General features: G+C 46.4%; 1 protein-coding gene across 1 annotated transcript; it reads left to right on the top strand.

Moving 5' to 3' along the window:
* The first annotated feature begins 3415 nt into the window (after positions 1-3415).
* Positions 3416-13455, top strand: LOC100974619 (uncharacterized). Its single transcript, XM_063596965.1, has 4 exons — positions 3416-3460; positions 9109-9503; positions 10102-10204; positions 11015-13455. Exons 1-4 carry the CDS (start codon positions 3416-3418, stop codon positions 11156-11158), a joined length of 687 nt encoding a protein of 228 aa, XP_063453035.1. The 3' UTR covers positions 11159-13455.
* Positions 13456-13962: the final 507 nt, after the last annotated feature.

Raw genomic sequence — 13962 nt, 5'->3', positions numbered from 1 at the left:
GGCCTCCCAAAGTGCTGGGATTACAGGCGTGAGCCACCGTGCCCGGCCATACATATATTTTACATATACTTTTTTTTAATTTTATTTTTTTTGAGATGGAGTCTAGCTCTGTCGCCCAGGCTGGAGTGCAGTCGCATGATCTCAGTTCACTGCAAGCTCTGCCTCCCAGGCTCAAGCCAGTCTCCTGCCTCAGCCTCCCAAGTAGCTGGGACTACAGGCGCCCGCCATCATGCCCGGGTAATTTTTTTTGTATTTTTAGTAGAGACGGAGTTTCACCCTGTTAGCCAGGATGGTCTCGATCTCCTGACCTCGTGATCTGCCTGCCTCGGCCTCCCAAAGTGCTGGACCATACATATACTTTTTAAGCACATACAGACCATACATATACTTTTTACACATATATGTATACATATATGTATATACAGACCATACAAATACTGACCATACATATACTTTTTAAGCACATACAGACCATACATATACTTTTTACACATATATATACATATATGTATATACAGACCATACATATACTGACCATACATATTCTTTTTAAGCACATACAGAATGTTCACTGAGAACATAACCTGACACATAAATCTTAACAAATTTAAAAGAAATGAAATCATATGCAGTTTGTTCTCCAATCACAATGGTATTAAACTAGAAAATATTAACAAAACAATCTGCAAACACTTCAAAATAAAACAACATACTTAATAATCCATGGGTCAGGCCAGGCGCACTGGCTCACGCGTGTAATCCCAACACTATGGGAGGCCAAGTTGGGGGGATCACCTGAGGCCAGGAGTTGAAGATCAGCCTGGCCAACATGGAGAAACCCCGTCTCTACTGAAAATACAAAACAATTAGCCGGGCATGGTGGCGGGTGCCCGTAGTCCCAGCTAATCAGGAGGCTGAGGCAGGAGAATCGCTTGAACCCAGGAGACAGAGGTTGCAGTGAGCCGAGATCATGTCATTGCACTCCAGCCTGGGCAACAACAGTGCAACTCCGTATTGAAGAAAAATAATAATAATAATAATAATAATAATAATCCATGGGTCAAAGAACAATTCTCAAAAGAAATTAGAAAATATTTTGAACATAAATGAAAATGCACCAAAATTTGTGGGTTTAATTAAAGCACTGCTTAGAGGAAAATTTATAGCATCAAATCATTATATATTACAAAAAAGATAGGTCTAAATCAGCAATCTAAGTTTCCACCTTAAGAAACCAGAAAAAGAGCAAAGTGAACGCAAAACAAGCCAAAGGAACAAATGACAAGATAAAAGCAGAAACTAATGAGATTGAAAGCAAAAAATGAAGGGAAAAATTAATGAAACTTAAAGATCATTCTTTGAAAAGATCAACAAAATTGAAAATCTCTAGGAAAACTGACAAAGAAAAAAACAGAAAAGATACAAATTATCAGTATCAGGAATGAATGAAGGGACATCACTGCAGGCCCCACAGACTTCAGACGGTTAGCAAGAGAACACTAAGGAAAACTTGACACTTAAAAATCAGACAACTTAGATGAAATAAAGCAATGTCCGAGTGCCACAAACCAGGAAAATCCTCCTAGAAACAAACAGGTTACCTGAATAGTTCTGTATCTGTTAAATAAATTGAATTTGTAAAAAAATTTTTTTTTTTTGAGCCGGAGTCTCACTCTGTCACCCAGGCTGGAGTGCATTGGTGCAATCTCAGCTCTCTGCAATCTCCACCTCCCAGGTTCAAGTGATTCTCCTGCCTTAGCCTCCTGAGTAGCTGGGATTACAGGCGCACGCCACCAAGCTCGACTAATTTTTTGTATTTTTAGTAGAAACGGGGTTTCACCATGTTAGCCAGGCTGGTCTCAAACTCCTGACCTCAGGTGATCCACCTGCCTCGGCCTCCCAACGTGCTGGGATTATAGGTACGAGCCACCGCGCCCGGCGTAAAATCTTTTAGAAAGAAATCTCCAGGTTCAGATGGATTCAAAAACATTTAAAGAAGAAATAACACTAATTCTACACAATCCCTTATAGAAAATGGAAAAGGAGGGAACACATGCCAATACTTTGTATAAGGTCAGCTTTCCCCTGACAGAAAGCCAGACGAGATAGCATAATACAAAGAAAGAAAACTGCAAACCAACATCCCTGATGAGCATCAACAGAAAAATCCTCAAAAACGTGTTAGCAAGTCAAATTTAGCAATATAGAAACAGAATAGGGCCGGGCGCAGTGGCTCACGCCTGTAATCATAGGAATATTGGGATGCCAAGGAGGGTGGATCACTTGAGGTCAGGAGTTGGAGACCAGGCTGGCCAACATGGCGAAACCCCATCTCTACTAAAAACAAACAACAAACAAACAAAATTAGCCAGGTGTGGTGGTGTACACCTCTAATCCCAGCTACTCAGGAAGCTGAGGCAGGAGAATTGCTTGAACCCAGGAGGCAGAGGTTGCAGAGAGCTGAGATTGCACCAATGCACTCCAGCCTGGGTGACAGAGTGAGATTCTGTCTCAAAAAAAAAAAAAAGAAAGAGAGTAGTAAATTGTGGCCAAGTGATGCCTATCCCAGTAACACAAGGCTTGGTCAGTATTTAAAAATCAGGCTGGTATAGTGTCTCACACCTGTAATCCCAGCACTTTGGGAGCTCACTGCAACCTCAAACTCTTGAGCTCAAGCAATCCTCCTGCCTCAGCCTCCTGAGTAGCTGAGACAACAGGTGCACGCCAGCATGCCACGCTAATTTTTAATTTTTTTGTAGAGATGGGATCTCGCTATGTTGCCCAAGCTGGTCTCTAACTCCTGGGCTCAAGTGACCCTCTCGCCTATGCCTCCCGAAGTGCTGGTGTGAGCTGTTGCACCCAGCCAAAATACGGCAGATTTGTAGTACCCCAGAAGGCTCCTTCCTGACCTACACTTTCCCACAAAGGAAACTACTCTTCTGACTTCAATCATCGTCAGTTCTGCCTTCCCGTGCTTCATCTAAGTGGGCTGGTACAGTGCACTGTCTCTCATACCTGGCTCCCTCTATTCACCCATGTCGTTGAGTGTTCCTACCACTTCATGTTTCTTTTTTGGCTGTGTAGTATTCCATGATGTGACTGTATCACCATTTATTCACTCTCCTGTTGATGGACATTTAGGTTGTTTTCATTTGGGGCTCTTATGAATAAAAATGGCAGTGAACATTCTTATAGAAGTCTTTTTGTGGACATATGCACTCGTTTCTCTTGTGTACATGCTTAGGATGGAATTTCTGAAGGTAGGCATAGATATAGCTTTAGTAGAAGCTGCCAAACAGGTTTCCAATGTGCTTATACAATTTTATGCTACTGCCAGCTTGACAGTTCTTGTAGCTCTACATCTTTACCAATACTCTGTATAACACAGCATTTAACTTTAAATAGAGATAAAACGATGGTTAAGATCCAAAGAAGAGTGCATGTTCCTGAAGAACATCCAGTAAAGGGCCTATTTTATTAATCTGTTTCGGGTTCTGAAAACCACTGCATGGCCGGATGAGGAAGGAGGCCTGGTACAACTCCCAAGGAGGCATGTGTCCCTCGGGTGGGCTTTGTTTCCCAGAAACTCTGGGGAAGGGGTGGAGAGGCACCTTCTGGGCCAGCTGGTCTCCTCTGGCTTTTCTTGTACCCTAGGGCTCCCTCCAAAGAGACACAGAACAGCCTGGCCGGGGAGCAGTATCTCCTACTATGCTTGCTGTGAGCCAGCCACTCTGCCTTCTTTCAGGAATTACAAAATCCACAGGTCCCCGGCATCCTTATTTATGTATTTATTCATTTAGGAAGCATGGTTTTCCTCAGCTCTGTTGGATGGGTCTCTGTGAAGGGAGCTTGGTGGGGGCGAGTGGCCCCTCCCTGGAGGAGGCAGGCCCCTGGTCAGGATCTTTGGGGCTCCAGGTCTCATAAGTGGGGGGCCAGGCTCCCTAGAGAAACCCTTCTTGGCTAGGGCTGGGGAGCCCACCAGAGTGACCCAATCAGTTCTCAGGGCCTGTGATGGGGCCAAGTGGTTTTGAGAAGCCGGTGTTCAGCTCCATCCTAAAGAGCACTCATGCACGTTGAGGAGGAGGGCCGGGGTGCACAGCTCTGACCTGAGTCAGACCCACCTCAGGACTGAGCCCAGCAGGAGGCCCAGAGTCACTGACCATAAAACGAGCAGATGCCTCCCCCGTGCTGATGGAGATGAGTCTTGGGCATCGACTCTAATAATTTCTAACTGCACCCAGAAATACTGATTCACACAGCAACTAGTGAATAATAGCCTTTTAGAGCTAAAAAAGCCTCATATGATTTATTATAAATTAACGTATGCATTTTACACAAACTAGAGGCACCGTGGTGGGCCAGCAGCAGCCTGTTCAGGGGCCACAACAAGGGAGATTGGATTTCCTTAAGTGCAATGGGAGTTACTGGCAAGGCTTTAAGGTTTTAGCCACAGGAAAGATGAAAGTATTTTAGAGCAATGTGGGTGGATTCAAAGTGAGGTTTTGAACTAGATCAATTTTTTTTTTTTTTTTTTTTTTTTACAGAGTCTGACTCTTATTGCCCAGGCTGGAGTGCAGTGGTGCTATCTTGGCTCACTGCAACCTCTGCCACCCAGGTTCAATCAATTCTCCTGCCTCAGCCTCCTGAATAGCTGGGATTACAGGCACCTGCCACCAAGCCCGGCAAATTTTTGTATTTTTAGTAGAGACGGGGTTTCACCATCTTGGCCAGGCAGTTCTTGAACTCCTGACCTCGTGATCCACCTGCCTTGGCATCCCAAAGTATTAATTTCTTTTTTTTTTTTTCTTTTTGAGACGAAGTCTTGCTGTGTCGCCCAGGCTGGAGTGCAGTGGCCCGATGTCGGCTCACTGCAAGCTCCGCCTCCCAGGTTCACGCCAGTCTCCTGACTCAGCCTCCCGAGTAGCTGGGACTACAGGCGCCCGCCACGATGCCCAGCTAATTTTTTGTATTTTTTTAGTAGAGATGGCGTTTCACCGTTTTAGCCAGGGTGGTCTCAATCTCCTGACTTCCTGATCTGTCCGCCTTGGCCTCCCAAAGTGCTGGGATTACAGGGGTAAGCCACCACGCCCCTCCAAGTATTAAATTTTTTATTTAAAAAATCTCCCCTCTCCAAAGATCTCCCAGCATTTCTGCAGAGGTCTCTACCTAGGTAAGGAGAAGAAACTATTCTTGGCTGGGTACAGTGGCTCACGCCTGTAATACCAGCACTTTGGAAAGCCAAGGTTGGTGGATTCCTTGATCCCAGAAGTTCGAGACCAGCCTGGCCAACATGGTGAAACCCCATCTTTACCAAAAATACAAAAATTAGGTGGGTGTGGTGGAGTGTGCCTGTAGTCCCAGCTACTCAGGAGGCTGAGGTAGAAGGATCGCTTGGGCCTGGGAGGTCAAGTCTGCAGTGAATCAAGGTGGTGCCACTGCACTCCAGCCTGGGTAACAGAGTGAGATCCTGTCTCAAAAAAAAAAAAATTATTTGTGAGGGTGAAATTTAAATACCTTTGTGCATAGCTATCAGTTATTCTTTGTTTTAATATTTATTGTGAAATATAACACATATAGAAACATACATAAAACAACACACAGGGCCAGGCCCGGTGGGTCACGCCTTATAATCCCAGCACTTTGGGAGGCCGAGGCGGGCGGATTACTTGAGGTGAGGAGTTTGAGACCAGCCTGGCCAACATGGTGAAACCCCATCTCTACTAAAAATACAAAAATTAGTCGGATGTGGTGGTGCATGCCTGTAATCCCAGCTACTTGGGAGGCTGAGGCAGGAGAATCGCTTGAACCAGGGAGGCAGAAGTTACAGTGAACCAAGATCGCGCTACTGCACTCCAGTCTGAGCAACGGAGTCAGACTGTGTCTAGAAAAAAAAAAAAAAGGGCCGGGTGTGGTGGCTCACGCCTGTAATCCCAGCACTTTGGGAGGCCAAGGCGGGCAGATCACTTGAGGTCAGGAGTTCGAGACCAGCCTGACCAACTTGGAGAAACCCCATCCCTACTAAAAGTACAAAATTAGCTGGGCGTGGTGTTGCATGACTGAAATCCCAGCTACTTTGGAGGCTGAGGCAGGAGAATCGCTTGAATCTGGGAGGTAGAGGTTGTTTTGAGCTGAGATCACGCCATTGTACTCCAGCCTGGGCAACAAGAGCGAAACTCCGTCTCAAACAAACAAAAAACAAAACAAAAACAAAAAACACAGTGTAACATGTTATTATAAAGTCACTGCTCAGGGACCAACTTGGCCGCTCCTGTGCCTCTAGAGGGAAGCTCCTTCCCACTGTTCTTTAGAGTTTTATATGTTAAGTACAGGAGTCAACAAACTAGGCCTATGCACCACATCTGGCACCCAGCCTTTCTTTATTTTTTGAGATGGCGTCTCACTCTGTCACCCTGGCTGCAGTGTGGTAGCACAATCTCGGCTCACTGCAACCTCCACCTCCCAGATTCAAGCAATTCTCCTGCCTCAGTCTCCTGAGTAGCTGGGATTACAGGTGTGTGCCACCACCCCTGGCTAATTTTTATATTTTTGGTAGAGATGGGGTTTCACCATGTTGGTCAGTCTGGTCTCGAACTCCTGACGTCAGGTGATCCGCCTGCGTTGCCCTCTCAAAGTGCTGGGATTACAGGCATGAGGCATGATGCCTGACCCAGCCTTTTTTAAAACGAAGGTTTCGGCTGGCGCGGTGGCTCATGTCTGTAGTCCCAGCATTTTGGGAGGCCAAGGCAGGTGGATCACCTGAGGTCAGTAGTTGGAGACCACCCTGGCCAACATGGTGAAACCCCGTCTGTACCAAAATACAAAAATTAGCTGGGCGTGATGGCAGGCACATGTAATGCCAGCTACTCGGGAGCCTGAGGCACGACAATCACTTGAACCCGGGAGGCGGAGGTTGCAGTGAGCCAAGATCACACGATTGCACTCCAGCCTGGGCAACGAGCAAAACTCCATCTCAAAATATAATAATTAAAAAAAGGATGTCCTTTTTTGTCTCTCAACCCCGTTTTTTAATTTTTTTTATTTTCAGACAGGGTCTCGCTCTGTTGCCCAGGGTGGAGTGCAGGGGCCCGATCTTAGCTCACTGCGGCCTCAACTTCCCCAGCTCACATGACCCTCCCACCTCAGCCTCCCAAATAGCTGGGACCACAGGTGGGTACCACCATGCCCGCCTAATTTTTGTATTTTTTGTAGAGATGGGATTATGCCATGTTGCTCAGGCTGATCTCGAACTTCTGGGCTCAAGTATCTCTCTGCCTCCACCTCCCAAAGTGCTGGGATTACTGGCCTGAGCTACCATGCCCAGCCCTGCTTTAATTTAAAGTGTATTACATTTGATATTAGTACAGCCCCTTCAGCTCTTTTTTGGTTACTATTTTAATTGTATCTTTGTATCCTTTTACTTTCAATCTGTTTCTGTATTTAAAATGTTTATCTTGTAGACAGCACATTGGTGGATCATATTTTGTTCTTTAATCCTTTCAGCCAGTCTGCTTTTCTTTCTTTTTTTTTTTTTTTTTTGACAGTTTTGCTTTTGTCACCCAGGCTGGAGTGCTATGGTGCGATCTCAGCTCACTGCAACCTCTGCCTCCTGGGTTCAAGCGATTCTCCAGCCCCAGCCTCCTGAGTAGCTGGGATTACGGGTGTGTGCCACCAGGCCTGGCTAATTTTTGTATTTTTAGTAGAGACAGGGGTTTCTTCATGTTGGTCAGGCTGGTCTTGAACTCCTGACCTCAGGTGATCCACCGCCTCGGTCTCCCAAAGTGCAGGGATTACAGGCATAAACCACCGCGCCCGGCCAAAGTGGTGGATTTTTTTTCCCAGAAAATCTATTCCATTCTTTTTCCAGAAACCAAATTTGTACAAGTTAACTAAAATAAATATTTATACTCTAATTTTTTTGTTCTGAGGTCTGAGTTTTTAGAATTTTATCTTTACATGTTTAGAAAAATTAGAAAATATAGATAAAACATAACCAAGAAAATAATAACAACTTTCCTTCTGTTCAAAGTTCATTACTATTAGCCGAGTGCAGTGACTCACACCTGTAATCCCAGCATTTTGGGAGACTGAGGCGGGCGGATCACTTGAGCCCAGGAGTTCGAGATCAGCCTGGGCAACATGGCAAAATCCTGTCTACAAAAACTACAAAAATTAGCCAGGCGTGGTTGCATGTGCCTGCAGTCCCAGCTACTGGGAAGGCTGAGGTGGAGAACCACCTGAACCCGGTAAGTCAAGGCTGCAGTGGTGCAGCCTCTGTCCCCCAGGCTGGAGTGCAGTGGTGCAATGTCGGCTCACTGCAACCTCCGCCTCCCGGGTTCAAGCGATTCTCCTGCCTCGGCCTCCCGAGTAGCTGGGATTACAGACACGTGCCACCACACCTGGCTAATCTTTGTATTTTCAGTAGAGAAGGGGTCTCATCATGTTGGCCAGGCTGGTTTTGAACTCCTGACCTCAAATGATCCACCTGCTCTGGCCTCCCAAAGTGCTGGGATTACAGGCCTGAGCCACCACGCCCGGCTGTTATTTTTCTTTCTTAGAGGCAGGATCTCACTCTGTCGCCCAGGCTGGAGTGCGGTGGCACGATCTCAGCTCACTGTAGCATTGATCTCCCAGGCTCAGGCGATTCTCCTGTCTCAGCCTCCCGAGCAGCTGGGATCACACGTGTGTGCCACCACAGCTGGCGAATTGTTAAATTTTTTTATTTTTGTTTTTTAGAGATGGGGTCTTGCTATGTTGCCCAGTCTGGCAACATGGGATCCTCCAACTCCTGGCTTCGAGGGATCCTCTCGCTTCGGCCTCCCAAAGCGCTGAGAATTACATACGTGAGCCACCATGCCCGGCCTATATTGTTTTATAGTTCTTCAATTTTGTTTTGTGGTCGCTGGAGGTGTTTCCTTCTTTGATTCCCTGCACAGTGCTTCCACAGCTGCTCCATGGAATCTGCCCAAGACTTTTGCTGCGTTCAGTTGAACACACAGGAGGAAGCTCTTCAGGCCCCAGCCAGCCGACCGCACAAAGATACGTTGTCATACCCAGGGGAGCTGGTCTCGCCACTCGACCCGCGCCCTGGATAGCTCCAGTTAATGTGAGCGCCACCACCCGCCGCGGCGTGATCAAGAGCGCTCCGGGCCAAGCCGTCTCCCGTGGGAGTGCGGGCGTGCGTGCGTGCGGCGGAAATCCCGCCTTCCGGCGCCCGCTGTTGGCCTTGGCCGCAGCCAGGGCGCTCCAAGTAGGAAGATAAGCGGGATTGCTGGAAGCGGGAGAGTCGGGAGGAGCGGCGAAGGGCTCCTCTTCCCCATTGGCTGCGCCCACGGAGCAGCCTCGTTGCGATTGGCCGTACGCGGGGGGCGGCAGTCCCGCGTCGGCCCGCCCCTCGGGCCGCGAGAGGCGCCGGGATCGCGGGCGCCGGCTGAGCCAGCGGCTCTTGGGAGGCTGCGTCCGCGCGCCGGCGGGGCGGGGCGAGGCGGCCGGGCCCTGCGCGTCAGGTCCTGGCCTGGGGCACCTGGGCGGCCGGTGGCGGGGGCGGTACGGGCGCGGGGCTGGCGGGCGGCCGAGCCCGGGAGGCGGGCGTGGGCGCGGCGGCCGCACCGGGGCCTGCGCGGACCACCCGCGGGGCAGCCTCGGGCCTCTCTCCATCTCTTAAGTGGTGGTGGCTGTGGGTTTTTCTGCAGGCGATCCTTTTGAGTAATTTGTTTCACGCACGCGCCCTGCTGTGGGGTAAAGCGGCAGATTCATGCTGCTGTCATTTGTCGTTAAAACGATGGGCTCCCTGTTGTGTGTGTACTTCTTGGATTTGAGGGCAGGGGGATGACATTGTGACTTGGCTTCCTGTGACCGTCCATTCTCAAGGTCTCGTCAGCGTGGTGCAGAAACTCGGCACACCCTGCCTACCTTGGAAGGAGGCTTTCCCTTCCCCACCTCCCTCTCCCTCCATCTGTTCCCTCTTTCCCTCTCTCCCCTCCACCAGCTCTTCTCTCCCCCCTTTCTGTTCTCTCTTTTTTCTTTTCTGCATTAAACCTTTCGGGAGTGTCTTTGTAAACTATTAAAAAGCGTTAGGTCTTCAACGTATGTGTTTACTTGCAGGCCTGAGACCTGGGAGGAAGCTGGAGAAAAGATGCCCTCTGAATCTTTCTGTTTGGCTGCCCAGGCTCGCCTCGACTCCAAATGGTTGAAAACAGATATACAGGTGGGGTTTGACATGTCTCTTTCTTGGTGTATTTCTGCTTCCATGTTTAAATTTCTCGTGTAAGGCTTTTTTTTAGGGTATGTAAGGGGAAGTCAGTTGTATCTTGCTATATTAGAGGAGCAGGTTTGTTTCCTGTAACTTAAAATGTAACAGTCTTTATGGCTGTTTTTGTAGATCGTGCAGGGCTGCCTTTTAATTAGTTTCTTGCAAGTGCAGGAAATGAGATTTATTAATAGGGAAACTTTTTTTCTTAATTATTATTACTGGTTGAGAAATCTGCTACACTCCTAACCATATCATGGTGACTGTTGTTTGTTACTGATAGTTTTTGAGCTGTTGAGTTAACTGTGGAGGGGAAAATTGGAGAAGTAAGTTGCAGTAATTATGGCTGCTAGAAACTCACTCCTTTTATGAGGTCTTGTGTTTGTGTTTCTGGAGAGAAAAGAGTTCAGTTGAGCTGTTTGTTTTGTTTGATTTAATGAGATATATGCAAGCTTGTCAGGACATTATTAAATAAATAATAACAGTAATATTTCGATAGACAGTTCTTTACACCCAATCTACTTTTATTTGGAAATGGCTTGGAAAAACTACTTTTGGAACTCCTTATCAGCAGCAAAAAGAAGTGTTTGAAATATTTTGTGTGTGTCTGTATTTTGCTACTCCCTAAGGTTAACCATTTTAAGTATTAAGTAATCTGCCCTGACTGTTTACCAAAAGTCATGTAGGCTGTTAAGCAGTAGTTGATCGTGGATACTTACACTGAAGTGTTATTGCCCCTTCCGAATTTTTCTTTTTCTTTTTAAACAGGTATTGAGTGTTGGTAGATATGAGAGTCCAGTGTTTAGAGCTGTGTTGCGTGGCCGGGCGCAGTGGCTCACGCCTGTAATCCCGGCAGTTTGGGAGGCCGAGGCGGGTGGATGCCCTGAGGTCAGGAGTTGGAGACCAGCCTGACCAACATGGTGAAACCCCGTCTCTACTAAAAATACAAAATTAGCCAGGCGTGGTGGTGTATGCCTGTAATCCCAGCTACTCGGGAGGCTGAGGCAGGAGAATCGCTTGAAGCCAGGAGGTGGAGGTTGCAGTGGGTCAAGATCGTGCCATTGCACTCCAGCCTGGAAAATGAGAGCAAAACTGTTTCAAAAAAAAAAAAAAAGCTGTTGTGGATGATGGGATTGTTATTCATAGTGTAATGTTACATAAGACAGAGTACAGAGAATTGGGTCAAGAATTGGTGTAGTTACTCTTTGGGTTTGTTTCTCTTTAAACATTTCCTTTGATTTAGCTATAATGGTCTGTTTTGTCATTTTAAGTGGATGGGAGAGGTGAGAGATGAGTACTTTCATATTTCTGAAATCCTGAGATTCAGGCAAAGTTTTAATAGTTGTTTTTATGTTAGTGTTTATGTATTTTGAGAAACTTTTTGGAGTAAAGGACTTTACATAATGAAGTTTTTTTCTTAATAATTGTAATTTAATAACTGCTAAACATGAGTTCTAGTGTCTTGATCTAAAACCAGTTTAATGATGAATTGAGTTCCTATGATGGGTTGGGCAGATAAACATACAGTGAAGCACCATTTATATCTTAGAGGGCCTGTTGTTTTGATTTATTAAGTTTAATACACAGTACTTGGCCCTTGTTACACATTTCCAATATGATTAGAAAGTCTTTTTTTTGTTTTTTGAGACGCAGTCTTGCTCTGTCGCCCAGGCTGGCGTGCAGTGGTGCAATCTTGGCTCACTGCAACTTCCGCCTCCCGAATTCAAGTGATTCTCCCACCTCAGCCTTCCGAGTAGCTGGGATTACAAGTGTGTGCCACCATGCATGCCCGACTAATTTTTGTATTTTTAGTAGAGATGGGGTTTCACTATGTTGGCCTGGCTGGTCTCCTGACCTCAAAGCGATCTGCCTGCCTCGGCCTCCCAAATTGCTGGGATTACAGGCGTGAGCCACTGCACCTGGCCAAAAAAAAAAGTCATCTAAATTCCTCCTAGGAGTAAGGGAAATGACTAGGTTTTGGATAGTGTGCACCAGAGGAAAAATGTGTTACAGGTCTAAGTAGCATGAAAAAAGTGATTGCTAAGCTTTGTTTTATGTTCCACCAGCATTGGTTGTTAAACGCAAGGAATGAATGGTGGTGTTTTCCCCTAAGGAATAAGACATGGTTTCCCTCTTTGGGGAGCTTCCCTGCAGACAGGAATTGCAGATGGAAGCCTTGTGCTCACAGGTTTTACCCTTATCTTGTTAAGGATGGCTCTCCCAGCTGGAGTGGGAAGCGCTGAGACTTTTGTATTGGAAACAGAATTGACACCTGGGCAATGAATAATACATGGGATAGGAAGATGTTTCTTAGCTATAGGAGTTAACCGATCTGTTTTCCACAGCTATTTTTGTTTGAAATGCCCTTAAAAGTTTTAGTAACTTTAGAAAGGAAGAGTTTTTGGAGTGTGAAAACTTTTAATGCTTGTGTGTTATAGAGAGCATGTATCATCGACTTCTTTATCATAGACATTATTTGGATACATCAGGCCTAGGACCCTACATCCAGCAACCTCTAATGCAGGGCTCATTTTATGCCAGGCATATATATCTGGTTATTACATATAAACAGTTTAATTGTTCACCACTTTTTTTTTTTTTTTTGAGACGGAGTCTCACTCTGTCTCCCAGGCTGGAGTGCAGTGGTACCATCTTGGCTCACTGCAAGCCTCCTGGGTTCATGCCATTCTCCTGCCTCAGCCTCCCGAGTAGCTGGGACTACAGGTATCCACCACCACGCCTGGCTAATTTTGTGTACTTTTAGTAGAGACAGGGTTCCACCATGTGGGCCAGGCTGGTTTTGAACTCCTGACCTCAAGTGATCCACCCGCCTCGGCCTCCCAAAGTGCTGGGATTCCAGGCGTGAGCCACTGTGCCCGGCCAACATCTTTTGTATGATGTTTCCATAGAGAGAGGCAGTGTGCCATGGTGGCTCAGAGTGGTCTCTGTCATGTGCCGCACTCCTCTGTGTGGCCTCGGACAAGTTGCTTAACCACTTGGTGGTGCCGCAGTTTCTTCATCCATAAAATGGATGGACAGCACTGCTTGACAGTGCTGGGTGTGAGGGTTGCCTGAGCTCATGTGTGTAAAGTGGTTAAAACCATTGTTGCCACATATCATGCCTTCGAGTACTACCTGTCGTCATCATCCATTTTCTCAACATTGCAACAAACTGTGGCCACATTGTCCATAGGTGAGATGTTTTCTTGTCTTATTTTCTAGATGTGAATGAACTGAAGGAGTGTCTTTTTGTGCTGGTTAAAGAGCAGCAGGCCCTGGCTATCCAGTCAGCCACCACCACCCTCTCAGCCCTGTGACTCAAGCAGAAGCTGGTGATCTTGGAGCGCTATTTCATTGCCTTGAATAGAACCGTTTTTCAGGAGAATGTCAAAGTTAAGTGGAAAAGCAGTGGCACTTCTCTGCCTCCTGTGGACAAAAAAAGGTAACAATAAAGCGAAGAAAGAATCCTGATGCCAGTTAAATATAAAATTCAGACTGTTTTGTTTCAGAAAGTTTGAGGTTTTCAATATAGTGTCTGTCTTCACCTGAAATTTATTCTTGCTTTCCCTTTTTGTATGTTTTATATAATCTGGAGAATGGATTTGCCAGTTCGCTTATGTAGTAACAGACCATGCTGTGTAATCTGTGTCATTATTTTATTTTATTCAATAAAAATTTTCTTTTCTTTTTTTTTGGAGAGACAACCTCTTGCTCTG

Source organism: Pan paniscus, chromosome 16, assembly GCF_029289425.2.
Source record: "Pan paniscus chromosome 16, NHGRI_mPanPan1-v2.0_pri, whole genome shotgun sequence".
NCBI lineage: Eukaryota > Metazoa > Chordata > Mammalia > Primates > Hominidae > Pan > Pan paniscus.
Note: the sequence above shows the minus strand (reverse complement) of the source record. Positions and strands in the feature narration are given on the sequence as shown.